This window comes from Onychostruthus taczanowskii, unplaced genomic scaffold (assembly GCF_017590055.1).
Source record: "Onychostruthus taczanowskii isolate IOZ18803 unplaced genomic scaffold, ASM1759005v1 scaffold95, whole genome shotgun sequence".
Taxonomy (NCBI): Eukaryota; Metazoa; Chordata; class Aves; order Passeriformes; family Passeridae; genus Onychostruthus; species Onychostruthus taczanowskii.
The window spans coordinates 954794-969315 of record NW_024507546.1 but is presented as its reverse complement, the minus strand read 5'-3'; the positions used below and the strand labels follow the sequence as shown (position 1 = coordinate 969315).

Sequence of the window (14522 nt, the reverse complement as noted above, 5' to 3'; positions counted from 1 at the left end):
TAAGCGCACTTCACCTTCTGTTCCCCTACCTCAAAGAAGCTGAAATAAGATTCTCATTAATTACTCAAAGTTTGGATCAGTCCTCTGATCTTATGTCATAGAATTGTATCCACGTGCATTTCTTAGGGCAGAGGGAAAAGAAGTAACAGCAGGGAGAGAGAAGTAACTACAGAATAATTACTGCCAGCATGAATCTCCTCTCAGTCATTAAAATCTGCCCTCTAAGCAACTGGAGAAACCCTTAAGCATTTCTCAGCCTGAAGGAAAAAAGGCTCGCTGGGACCTTCTGGCTCTCAACAACACCCTGACAAGAGGGTGCAGCCAGGTGGGAGTCAGGCTCTGCTCCCAGTAAGAGACAGGACAATAGGAAACAGCCTCAAGCTGTTCCAAAGGAGGTTCGGGTTGGACATCAGCAGGAATTTCTTCATGGAAAGGGTGCTCAGGCATTGGAAGGGGCTGCCCAGGGGACACTGTAGAATCCCCATCCCTGGAGGTGTTCAAGAAACCTCTGGATGTGGCACTCAGTGCTCTGGTCTAATTGTCAAGGTGGTAACCCAAGATTGGACTCAGCAATCTTGGAGGTCTTTTCCAACCTTACCAATTCTATGGATTACAGCAATTCTGTACTCAGGGCTGTATTACAAAATAAAGGAATTGCTTCAGAATGGTAACTAAGGAGAAATCACAGCATAGTTTCTGCTGGGTGGGAAGTCCTGCGTGCAAAGTATTGTGGTGTCATGCTCTACTTTACCCATATTCCTGATGTGGAACAGCTGCTTCAAGTAAATTTCTCATGGATATTCATCCCTTTCCCACTCTATAATGGCTGTCTGAACTAAGATCCTGTAGGAGAGCTCAGCGGTGCAACTGGAACAGCTGTGCTTTGAATGAGGGGGGTGGAAAAATAAATCACTACACCATGGTAAACATTTCCAGAACTGGCACCTCACATTCCAACACTGCCTTTGGGAGCTTTTCCTGCAGCACTCTGCTATCTGAAAATGGAAACTGCTCGTTAACCATAGGGATGTGTGATAATTGCATCTCTCTGTACTCTTGTGAAGCAGCCCAGGAACATGAGTGCTTTCACAGCAGGATGTGAGCAATGTGCAATAAATCAAGATCAGGGCCACACTTAGCAAATGAGTGCTAATGAGACTATAGAGTTAGGGTCTGATAGTGAAAAGCTGGCAGTCAAAATAATAGAAGTTTATGCTCAAATTACTAACAATATGCACTTCACCTTCCAGTTTGCCCTAGCTTTTGAACTTACGTTATCAAAAGAAAAATAAACAATCCATGAGAGAGACAAATTTAATACTTCCTTCGAAGGCAAGATCAAAACACTCACAAGAGCCCACCTCTTTCTCACAGAGTAAATATTAACAGCAGCAGTTTTGATGTGGAAGCTCTTGAAATCTGAGGAACACTTTGTCCAAGAGTTTCATTGTACTTTGGCAATATAGAAAGAGTGAGAGATTCTGTTCTCTGGCTACAGCAATCAGCTGAGGGAGCTGGGGATGTTTTAACCTGGAGAAAAGGAGGCTCAGTGACTTTGGCTCTCTGCAACTCCCTTAAAGGAGGCTGGCACTTTCTTTAAGAGCACAGGAAACCAAGTACAGAAGAGTCAAACACTTAAAACCAGGGCTTTGTCTGAGATCTCGTAGTCTGAACAGGCAGCATACCCAGCAATTCTTACTGGAAAGGGCACATTCTGGATGAACTAGTCCCAAACTGCAACACTCCTGAAACTGTTTGAACACCTAAAGCTCAGTGACACATTTGCTTTGAGAGGCAAGGGAGAAAGGGACAAGTGCTATGGCATATTCCCTCTAGTCCCAACCTTCAAAACATTACAATGCTCACCAGTTAAGCAACCATGTTATTTCCTTCTGTGGCAGAGGGAAAATTCACATTGCCGTCACAATCCCCCCTTAACTGAAAAGACAACACTGGTGAAATACAGTTTACATGATTAATACATTTTACTCAGTATGTACACAGTTCTCCGAAGAAGCTGGGTCATCCGAAGGCAGTTTAAGAAGCTTTAAGTATCCCCCTTGCCAGCTGTTACATGGGCTGTGTTTTTGGCTTTGCTTCCTCCAGCTCAGCGTCCAACCAGCGGAACCTGCGATGACGGCGCAGGACTTCGATGGCTTTTTGTTCCAGGGAGGCTGGTTCAATCCCCAGCTCTTCAAAACCAGGAAGGTCAGGAAACGTCATGTCTGTTGTGTGAAACTTCAACAAGAATGGGGAGGGTAAGGGAAAAAAAAAAAGATAATTCACTTGAAATGAACAGCTTTACACCCAATGCAATTATTCTCCTGACAAAAGAAGTAGAGGAAGAAGAAAGATTCACACAGAACTGTGGCACAATTACACAAGGTGTTGAGTACCAAGACCTTCAACAGGAGGTACAGGTATTCTGCACCCAGCAAGAAGTCCTTCAGGCTTTAATTCAGGAATAAATATCAAGCACAAAGTGCCTTCCTTTATTCTCCATACATTATCAGGGAGGTTACTGCATCATAAAGGCAAAATGAAGCGGAACTCCAAGGCTATACTTGAACTCAAATTATGGATATTCTGATTTGTCAAGAAAACGTTGTGTTGAATTATCACCTCTGGTAGATGGTTTTGCTGTGTTTATGGTTTAGAACATGGCTTGGTACAAATATTTGATTCCATTACCACAGTTAATTCTATTACCTACAGAATTACCATATATTATCTATATTCTATATAGGCAACCCACAGAAAACAGAGATTTCTCTTATGCTGGTGTTCCTTGAAAGGTCTTTTGAATCAAATACATCTAATACTGTACAGATTATTTAAGGACAAAAAGCTTGGAAAGAGGAACAATCAGACCCAGAAGTGACATGGAGAAACTCCCTCTTACACTACCTATGCTACAGCTAACTTGCAGCAGTTTTAGTGATTTGGTGCAGGCTTATTTTATGAAATATAATGGAAGAAACTACAAAGGCAGCTGAAGGTTTTTGGAGATGTTACAATTATATCCAGGGAGACAATCAGGTTAAGTAGGGTATTGATGTTGTGTTATAATAAAATATATTGAAATTCCAGTGCTGCAAAACAGGTGGGAGAGACACTCCGTAATTCAGAAAGCAGAAAGTTTAGGCAATGTACATGAATATCTTTGCTAGCCTACGCATAAGCCAAATTTTGACACTAGCCCTTGCTAATTCCTACTTTTTCCTTGCTTGCAGTTGTTTTTTCGCACCCCCAATCAAACACTCTGAGAAGTCAGGAATAAACATGAAGTGGCAATGTTCTTCCAGGAAACACACTTGAATGTTAAGTGAGATTTTGGAATGTGTGCAGGGTGTCAGTTCAACTTCAGTTGTTAAAAACACCATTTCCTGGAAGATGGAAGTGATTTGAGTGCATCTAGAGGTACATAAACTCACTAAGAGTGGGGAGCACTTCCCCTCTCACTTTGCTCATCCAACCTCTACTTTTGGCTGTTTTCAATTCCATGTGGTTTTGGAGAATGCAAAACTGCAAGTGGGACTTACAAATGCACAATGAAACATTTCCCAAGAGGGATTTTTGACTGGTCCCACACTTACCCGATCCACCTTGTCCCGTGTCAACCACGGTTCAAACGGATTCAACTCAAAGAATCTTGCAACTAAACTGTGAACAGAAGAAATAGTGTAAAAGTGCAGTCATTTATCCAGATACATAGAAATCTGGTAAAAATTATTTCAGACTTAGTAGATGGTGAGCAAGAGGTTGTTCCAATAGCAAGAAGCTGTTCTTGCAAGCTCTGAGTTCATTAAAGCACTACATGTGCCAGCCATCAAGTTCTTGGTTGTGTTTCTGGTAATTAACTGTTCCTGAATTATTGGATCTTATATTACTTTACTTTGGATGGAATGGAGAAGCAGATCTGTGGAAGTTAAAATGAGCATTAGGGGGTGGGGAAAGTAAATCCCCCATCCAATTCCCCACACACCAGAGGGCTTAGTCTTGCCCCTGCCTTTCATTCAAACTCTGTTCCCTGCCAGTGTAGGCAGTAATCCAATTAGTCACAATGTTGGATTCAATGCCTCCAGAAGAAATCACACTTGCTGACAACTAATCAGCAGAGTTATCAGCAACACAAACATGCTGGTGGAATCTGGAGCAATCTATAAAAAGGGCGAGGACTGGGGTATCTGCAGTTTTCAGAAATGAAGTTTCCCTTGAAAGAAATGAAATCTGACAGGGAAAACAAAATAATGCTACAGTTCTTGCTCAGTGTCTCAGGACCAACAGCAGAATCTCTCACTGAACAAGTAGGACCTCTTGCTGACGTGCTCACCCGGCAGATTAGGGTGTTACTGAGTTACTGTACATGAACACAACCAGGCTCATCTGCCTTTTAGGTGCATTCTTTTCACAAAAATATGAACTATCACTTAGTTCAGCCCCTAAATAAAAAAGCATAACATGAACTGCAGCAAATGTGAATGAAACCAAGAAGCATCCACATAGCACCTTTCTAACAAGCTGCTCTGTTGTCACCAGAGCCATGTGCGTGGTGCCTCTTGCAGCCAATACAGGAACAGCTAAAACAGTTTAGGATGTTCTAAGTGTTATCCATCAGCACTTCCATGGATCCAATGCTGAATCGTACTGGTAAGAGGGTTCTAACTCTGGTGACTGATTAAGCTTATTCATTTGCATTGTACTAAAAATGAGGAGGACTAGTATGCCAAACAATAACACAGCCCCATCGTGCTGAGGGCAACTTCTGAAATGGCATGTATTGTTTGAGGTAGCTCTTCAAAAAGATGTGATTATTCCCTAAAAATCAGGCCCAGCCTCATAGCAGGTCCTTAAGATTGTGCAAAAAAATCTGTCAGGGCCTGCAGTCAGCAACATACACACAGATTTTCCCTGTGGTATTGTTAAAAATCATTTGATTTGCTACTAATTTTATTGAATTAGGAACTTTCGCTACTTCTTGGCTCAGCAAAGCCATTCAATCACAGAATGACTTAGGCAGGAGAAGACGTCCAGGCTAATGAAGTCGAACCTCTGCTGATCACCACCTTGTCAACCAGACCAGACCACTGTTGTTGTCCATGTCCAGTTGTTTCTTCCACATCTCCCTGGGCAGCCCATTCCAATGTTCAACCACCCTTTCTGTGAAGAAATTCTTCCTGATGTCCAACCTGAGCATTGCCTGGTGCAGCTTGAGGCTACGTCCTCTCATCCTGTCCCTAGATGTCAGGGGGAAATTACTCTGGAATGAACAGCTATGTTAAGCTCACTACAAGCATGCATTTCGTGTACCAGCTCATCAAATGAAGGCCTGTCCCTGAGCTGAAGGCTCAAAACTGGCTAACAAGTACCTTAGGAAAGGCAACTTCTGCAGCCCCACCAGTTTAATAACAACTGGGCAGAGTAAATAACCCATGCAACAGGTATTAATGCTTCTGTGCAGCCAAGAGCTTACTGAATTAGGGTCCCACTTACTGGTAGAGAGGCCGTGGCAGCGGGTAGGGAATGAAAGGGCGGTGGGCAATGGCGTAGATGTACTCGACCATGTCGTACAGGAGGTACCGGTGAGGGCTGGAAGGGAACGCAGCAAACATCACACCTCAGTCAGCTACACTGCAATATTAGCACTCAAGAAGAATAACAATTTAAAACCCTCCACCCCCAAGGCTACAAAGAGCCTGTTTCTTCAATCCAAGTAATTTGCCAGCAGAGATTCCCCTGTGGCTCACAGGGAGGAGGTTTATCCTGGAGGACTGCAGCCTGTGCAAGGGCCCATCCTGGAGCTGGGGAAAAGCATGGAAAAGATTCGGCAGAAAGGGACAGTGGGTATTTGGTTGCTTGCCAAGGCTAACCCACCACAACCACACTGGATGGAGTGTTTCTGTGTGCTTTGAAAGCACACCTGAATGTGCCTCCTTTCCATGCTGACTCCAATTCTGAACTCAAAGACTTCCAGCACTGTGACAGCTTGTTCAAGCCCACTTGGAAGCCAGAAATGAAATTAAGGATGAAAGCAGAATTAAGGATGCTTTATTAACAAGACATCCCATCTTTGGTAGAAATGGCTGCAGGGAAATTGAGTCACTTGCCTTTACTTGAGTAAGAGTACTTGTTCTATTTAAAAGCAAGACGAATTGTCCAAAAAATGCATTTCCCCTCTCTCAAGACAGAGAGAATGAAGCAGTCAGTTGTCCATCCACTTGCCTAGGAGTAACACAAACCACTGGGAATTCCCATTCCTTTCTTGTTCAGATCGTGCCTTGGCATTTTAAGCTCTCTAGATGTGCTCAGCCTGAGCTGTCAGGTATCTCCCTTGGCTTTCCAGGCAATTTGCTGCCATTCCAAAACATTCTGAAAAGCTCCATGACACCACAAGAGCACACTGCTGAGCAGTTTGATAAACACAAGATTGCAGATGCCAAGGTCTAAGGTTACAAGCATGAAAACTGAGCCTTCAACTGACATGTTCTCCAAAAAAGTTCCAAGAGATCAGAGAACCACAAAATGGTTTGGGTTGAAAGGGACCTCAAAAACCATCTCATTCCAGCCCCACCTTCCACTATCCCACGTTGCTCAGAGCTCTGTCTAACCTGGGCTTGAACACTTCCAGGGACGGGGCAGCCACAGCTTCTCTGGGCAACCTGTAAATCCAGTCTCTAACTGTAGATCCACTGCCTCTAAGATCTAATTCTAATTCCAGATGTTTTCCACAAAGCTTTACCAGAATTCTCCCCGAATCCATGTTGTCTAGCATGTTTCCCAAGCTGCCTACTTCTTTGTGTGTACATACATCACATGAAATGCAGTGGAGCCCAAATTAGGATTTTCAGAGTACTCACTGTAAGAGCTTGCTTGAGCCATTTTTCCTCCCAAAAAGGAGGTGGAATTTATTGCACCTTGAACTGTGTGCATGGATGGAGAAATTAAATGTACTGTGCAGCATGCCAAAAAATGACACCAAAAAGATGTACTACAGCTAATGAGAATCAGAGAAAGTGACTTACCCAGCCAAGGCATATGTTTTTCCTTTTGCATCAGGATTCTTAATTGCATTAATAATTGCCTTTGCTACATCAACCACCTGTGAGGAACAAATTCCAACAGTTACCAAGAGAAAACAGGAATACATGCACACACTCTTCTTTCAGAAGTGGTTTACAGACCAACACATCCACCCACCGAGGATTTGAGATTGGGATTTCATGGAAAACTTACGTAGACTGGTTGCTTCACTGTTTTTTTGCCCAGAGAAACAAGAGGGACACCACCAAACCAGCGCATGTCTGATGTAAAAAAAGAAGAAATCTGGGAATCTTTTCAGTACTAGAATAACCAAGACATTTGACACCACACTGAGTGTGGATCTCTTCTGAAAATTGAATTCTCTTTAAAAAAAAATAGGATTGGGAAGAATTCCCAGCCAATTGCAGCAGCATTTTTTTTCAAGACACATTTAGTTTTTGTATTAACAGTAACAAGAGTGTTGCATTTGCTGTTTCCTTAGAGTGAGTCAGTACACACACTGCTCAAAATAAAATTATTACAAAAATAAAAACAAAGAGCAACCTCTAACTAGACTGAGAAAGAATTCTGTCAAGAGGTGAGAATTTAGTATGCTGCTGTATATCCCACACATTGCTGATCAGAACACACCTGTCTGCTTTTCAGAAGCAAATCCCATTTTCTCTCTGTTCTCTACAGGCAGTTACATAAATCATACATGGATTTATTATTCCAAGAGTACCTACTTGCATAATGATTGAGAAATCGGTCCTCTCTCCCAAACATCTCAGATGGCTTCAAAATTACAGCATCTGGAAATTCTTCCCTCACAGCCTCCTCTCCAACAGCCTACCAATTAAAACAAACACATTCATTACATCCACGCTAAACCAAGCAGAAGTAAATGCCTTTCATACCAGAAGGCACCTTTGACTACAGAACTAAAAAAAATTATGCCATCAGTAGCACAAGAATTATTTATATCTAAGCCATTTGATCCTCAAGATGCTGATCTAAGATAAAGGTCTCACAAAAAGCCCAAACATTTCTCAGCTACAGAAAACAGCCTGTAGAAAATTCATACACTGATTTCCTTCAAACAGCTACAGCTGGGGGGAAAAACCAAACCCAAACCAAACACAAAGTACGTTGTCAGGAAATATATTTAAGTGGATTCCAGACTTACTTTGTTCCTGAGGTATTTAGAGGGACTCTTCATGCTAGCATTCAGGTGAGAGATATGAATGAATTTTTCCACACCAGCTTCCTTACTTATCTGTGCGATACTTTGAGGAATATTTACAAATTCATCTTCAAATCTGAAGTTTCTAAAGCAAGGCAAGACCCACATGTTACTTTAAGAGCAAGCAACAATGGCTGCCACTCAGCCAAAAAGCAATTATTACATATTACTTGAATGTATTATCAAAAACCTACACTGACACTCTTTGTTAGAAATAAAACTTCCCTTCATGATGGACTCTTCAGATGATAAAAATTAGAGGAAAGTGAAATTGCAACTGTAATCTTCAATTTTAGCTTCTCTGCCCTTTCACCTGATAAGATTAAATCAGTATGAAAAATCCTCTTGCCCACTTGTCTGTGACAAATAGAAAAAAACTCCCAGCGAAAGTGGCAACAGGTTATTTTTATTAAAAGAAGCACGCCTGCATCTTGAACTCTGAGTAAGGCTATGTTTTTACAAATCCTGTTCAAAATTTGCCTTGATTTGACACACCTAATTACACTACAAAGAAGCTCAAAATTTCGGAGCAGCACAAATTAGGGCAGACGCTTGGCAGGGAGGAAGAAGATAAAAACAAACCAGAGAACACAGAGGTGCTCATGCAAATGGAAAAACAATTTGTCAGAGCATTTAGAACCATTTCAGAGCTGAAAGGGACTTCAGGAGAAGCAAGAAATCCTCCCCTCACTGTATGACATTCAAGGGGCCTAAATTAGAGGGTTACACTGTCAACCAGTTTGGTATCTCATCAAGAGCAATACAGAAGCTCTGCCTCCATGCAGAACTGCCAACAACTGCAAAATTGCAAGAAAGAGAACAGGCTTCTCATGTTGTTGTGTTGTCCCTGTAGGCACCCCTGCATCTAGACCATTTGCTTTGGGTAACACACATCTAATCCAAACACCTCCCTCTGTGTCCTTATATCCTCCCACAGCTCTTCAGATCCCACTGGAGTCCAAAGAAAGCCTTAAAAATACAAAGTTATTTTTGAGCCTTCAATAACTAATCTGATCCTGGGAACCATCACTCCTTTTCTGCTCACCAAAACAGATTTAGAAACACAGGAGAACAACATCCCTCCCGTAACCATGGAGTTTCAAACAACACAGTACACACAAAGGAGCCTGGACACAAGTACAAAGCAAGGAAGAAAATATTTCATGGTAGGCTTTGCTTTTTTTGACTGATCTCTCCATCTAATCCTACTTTTCTTCCTACCCAAGTTTTGCACAGGCTCTGGGATGATTAAAACAGTTACTCTGACCTCATGTTTAACAAAGCAGAGAACCTGATCTCAGGGTTTCAGCACCACCTCTAACATATGCACGAAACATGTGATTAAAACATTTGTGCCACACAGTGGTTAAGTTCTGTAATGTCCAAAAGTTTCAAACACAGACCAAGACTTGTCTGTTTCAATCTATTGCAACTGCATAGAAAACAAGGTTTGGGGACTTTTAAATAGAATGAAACTTTCTGTTGTTGTCCTCACACTTCTTTTTAATAATAAAATAAACTGTCTTTTCTATAAATCACACTTTCTAAACAAGACCAGAAATTTTGAACATCAAAGGGCTGGTCATAAAAAAAAGGCAACAAAGGTGTTAAGTTTATAAACAGAGATGAAACTGGTATCGACGTTTGTTTCTGTCTACTACCAGAGCAAAAATTATGCATCATACAAAGGCAAATCTCACCACTAAATTTTTGTCTCACAGTTCTGCACAAGGCTTTAAATAAAATGGACATAATTGCATGAACACAAACACACACACAGTGAAGGTGGCTGTTACAGGTATTTTTAACCTAAAATATGGGAATTTTTAAATGAATTTCAAAAAGAAACTATTATTAGAAATTATTATCAAAGAATGCTTCTGTAGCTAATATTGTCTGTGCCAAAATTCTATCAAGGAATGATGTTATTAGTCATAATCTTAATGATCAACTTAATAATCAACTCTCCATCAGCTATTCCTGTTTGATCATGGCTTTTTCTAGCAGGCTACAACTCATCACTATGTCCAAGTGACAGCATGAAATCTTACTTCTGTGATAATGTAAATGCAAATATAATGTAAATATGAGTTAAATATAAAAAAGTGTCAATGTAAATATAAATGTAAGACATTGGTAAGGCTCTATCATCTACAGGAAGGCACTCAGGGAACACCCATTAGGTATGTGACAGTAGCACATTTGATTTTTCTGACAGAACAAAAGTTAGACACTGGAAAATTGTGGAAAGAATGCACTTTTCCAAAGCAGATCACAACCAGGACTGGAGCTAACCTTTTAAAGAAATTTTATATGGAAAATGTCGGGGTTGTCTCTTCACAGAAGCCAAGAACAATGGCAACATCACTGCACACAAATGCTGTAAAACATGGCTACGATACCTGGTGCAAATCTATCACATATAAGAAAAGAAAAAAAAGGAAAATTACTTTGTTTCCCATTCCTTTCCAATAAGGTTAATGACCACATTGCTGTGTTCCACGGCTCTTCGGATGGAATCTTTGTCCCTACAGTCCCACTCCTGCAAGCAGAGCATCAAATGGGGAAAATATGAGGTAATGTGTAAATAAGCATCACCAAAGCAAGCTCTTTCACACCATTTCCATTTAGAGGCTAAACAACAGCTGGAGCTGTGTCTTTGAGAAGGATTACATGGCTGCCTTGTACAGCCAGGGGTTTGTGCTTAATCTCAAGTCAGACTCACCATGAAGAGAAGCTGCCCCAGGTCACCCATGGGCCGCAGATACATCAGGTCATACTGATCACAGCGATAGGGGATGATGACTTGAGAGCCAATGCGACCTAAAGGGCCACAAAACCCCCAAAGTTTCAAACAAATACATCCCTTTAAGTAGATGAATTTCTGAATAAATAAAGCTCTCTTTTCCCAAAGCACTAGAATTAGACATGAGTATCTCGAATGCATATTTGCAAAGCTCAAAGTAGAACAGAACTAAGGTTCTTCTTGAACCTACATAATTCAAATTCTTAAACAGGATTTTTCCTTAATATTTAGGCTTGTAAGACAAAATGCCAAAGCTCATTAACAAACAACAACAGAAATGATGTGTCCTATAAACACAGCACAATACCTAAAAAATGGAACGTTTACAAGGATATTCCATTTTGTAAGCTGCATGAAAAGAAGGAAAGGAAAAAAGCAGCATGGGTTATTTTCCAAAATTTAAATTCAAAAGGGCAATTTTAAAGAATTCCAATCAAACTCCTCCAAACCTTTAGTAAAACGTCCCAGTAAGGCTAAAGCCAGAATAATCAAATACATGCTGTAACTCTCCTTAGACTTGCATTCCACAGAGGGGTAAGACTTCTTTTAATGACCTTAATCTTCCAAAGCTCCAAAATTTCCTTGATTAAAACACTTTTTACTATTTGTCACATGCTGGAACTTAAGGAGACTGCAAAACGCTTTTAAGATCCACAGTGCCAGAGACTTCTCCATCACCCTGCAACCTAGAGACTAATTGGTTTCGTTAAACATTTTTTTGGGGTAGTTTCTTTAATCAGTATTCCTGGTAAGCATTACCTAAGCGGTTGACAACATATCGTCCCAGGAAACCTGTTGCTCCAAAGACAGTGGCCACAATGCCACTGACAGAGGATCTTCCACTTCTGCCATGAGGGATCACGGCGTGATGGACCTGCCGGTGCTGCTGCAACACCAACGGTGCTGCAGTCAGAACAGAAATTCCATGGCCTGCAACACGGAACAAGAGAGGGTTTGGGACATTAATCAGGATTCAACACTGCTAGCTCACAGCTTATATTGGTCTTCTCATCACAGATCCTTTTTCTCTAATATCCCATGCCAAGACTCCTTATGGGCTGTTTCAGAGATATTTGGAGAGGTCAGAGGGGAGCAGGCCTGGAAAGTTGCTGGTAAAGTTAAGGACGAAACCGAGACAGGGAAGGAGCAAACAAAGAACATCAGTTCTTACAGAGCAAGTAAAGCTCACTGTGAGTTTAAGGTGAAGCAAGTAAAGAATACTCAGTAAAAACATAAAATATAGCAGAGGAAGAAATCCTCCTGTATCACAGCTCTGAAGCAAGGAGAGAAGGAGAGATGCAAAGAGCCAGATCCATGATACATGGCATACTGCCTCAAAGCTGTTCCTTTCCTCAAGGAGCTAGGAAAACTTGGGAGCCATGGAGGCAGGACATCATCAGGATACTGATATACAAGAGCATGTGGTGACAGGACAAGAGGGAATGGCCTCACACTGACAGAGAGGAGGTATAGGATAGAATATCAGGAAGAAATTCTTCCCTATGAGGGTTCTTAGGCCCTGGCACAGGTTGCCCAGATATGTGGCTGTGCCCAGCTGTGGCTGCCCCATCCCAAGGCCAGGCTGGATGGGACATGTGCACACTGAAGAAGGTTTTATCCCAAAGTGGTTAGGAATTATTAGTTACACAGTGGCACTGACACTCCAGCCACAATGATCTTCACAGAGAAGATCAAAAGGATAGGGTGTGTTGAGGCATAAATGATATTCTGTTACCTCAGCTGGCAGAGTTCAAACCAGAAAGTCCAACCAGATTTCAGCACCTGAAGGAGGTCTTTCGCTACCCAAAAGTCTGTCTATCCCTGTTCTCTCCATATCCCATAAACTGGAAAAAGATATTGCATCTCCAATTTTGTCCTGAAAGACAGGTTGAGAGCCACTGAAAATTAAAAAAATCAATAATAATTTATAGCTTTCAACTACTCAGTGGCTTCCTTGCTGTTACTTCTTCAAAAATTATTGGTGGCAGGCTCTTCATAATGCCTCTTCACTATCATACCAACAAATAATACCTAATTACTGTTTTGTATGCTACCACTTTTGCCTATTCCCCTGCTGTGCTTACCTTACGCTATAAGGTGTTTAGTGATAAGCAACTTTCCTTGTTCCATAACTCTATGAGGTCTGGCTACCTTAAATTATCACCAGCTATGGTTATATGCCTATTCATTGCTCCAAACTGCATTTTCCAGAGCAGCTGTGGCTGCTCCATCCTTGGTAGTGTCCCAGGCCAGGTTGGATGAGGCTATGAGCCGCCTGGGATAGTGGAAGATGTCCCTGCCCATGGCAGAGGGGTGGAACCAGATGGTCCTTAAGGTCCCTTCCAATCTAAATAATTCTGTCATTCTATGAATTAAAGCTCAAATATCTGCAGCGAACCCAAAGCACCTTTTCTCTACCCAAAAGTTTGTCCATCCCCATTCTCCCCCAACCCCACAAACTAGAAAAAGACACTACAAATGAGACATCTCTCATTTTGTCCTGGAAGGCAGTCTGACAGCCACTTAGGTAAATAAAGAACACACTGCTCCTGTTTAAAGGATATTAAATTCCTCCCTGCCCTTTACCAACAAAACCAGTTTGCTATCTCCCATGTTACTCAATCTAAGACTGTGGGCAGAATCAGTTTAAACAGACTCAAAGACCCAAATAAACGCTTTAAATATAATATTGGTAGCTGAACTTCACCATAGTTAATGGCCCAAAGGTCACAGTCACCTAAGAAACCGCAAAAGGAATCCAAGCTTTTATCTATAGGGCAGTGACAGCCCCAGCGCGACACCCGCAGCTACATCCCGAGCCCTTTGCGCTCCAATCCCCAGCTCCCGAAGGAGAAGGGAGGCACAAACGTGATCATTTCCGCGCCTCCGGAAAAATTCTCGGCAGCTCCTTTCCAGCCGCTGCGGTGCGAGCTCCCCTCGCGCAGAGCCAGGAGCGGAGCTCTGTCCCGGGCCGGGTCAGAGCCGCACGGGCGGGCCCAGCTGGGTGAGGGCGGTGGGCATCAGGGGCCCGCCGAGGCTGACACTCACCTGCCCTTGGCAGCCGCAGCCCGCGCGTCGCCGCCGCCATCTTGTGTCTTCCTGGGGCGGGGCGGCGCGTGCGCGGGGCCGCGAGCGCAGCGCGGCTGCGCAGGGCGGGGCCGCGGGGCCCCTCAAGGGCTTCCGCGGTAATTAAAGTCACGGAGTTCAGTAGCGTTGGAGCGGTTGTGGAGGTTGCCGAGGCGTATCTGTGACCCAGGATCGCCGTGTCAGCTGGGCTGTGGCACTGAGTGGTGCCTCTGGTGTTTCCTTCAACGCTTCAGGGTGCAACAATTAACTTCCCTGCCAGCCTGGGCAGCCTTCTCCAATGTCTAAGAAAAAGTTCTTAAAGTGCAGGAGTTCTTCGTGGTGTCCAACCCGAGCCTCTCCTGGCACAGCTTGAGTCTTGTCCTGTGC

General features: G+C 42.6%; 1 protein-coding gene across 1 annotated transcript; it reads right to left on the bottom strand.

Moving 5' to 3' along the window:
• Positions 1–1966: 1966 nt before the first annotated feature.
• On the bottom strand, positions 1967–14207 carry NDUFA9 (NADH:ubiquinone oxidoreductase subunit A9). The gene is made up of 11 exons (XM_041426786.1): positions 14118–14207; positions 11829–11999; positions 10989–11086; positions 10714–10805; positions 8207–8348; positions 7767–7869; positions 7234–7301; positions 7023–7099; positions 5494–5589; positions 3597–3663; positions 1967–2238 (listed from the first exon to the last, which is right to left on the bottom strand). The coding sequence occupies exons 1-11, from the start codon at positions 14155–14157 to the stop codon at positions 2071–2073; spliced, it is 1122 nt and encodes a 373-aa protein (XP_041282720.1). The 5' UTR covers positions 14158–14207; the 3' UTR covers positions 1967–2070.
• Positions 14208–14522: the final 315 nt, after the last annotated feature.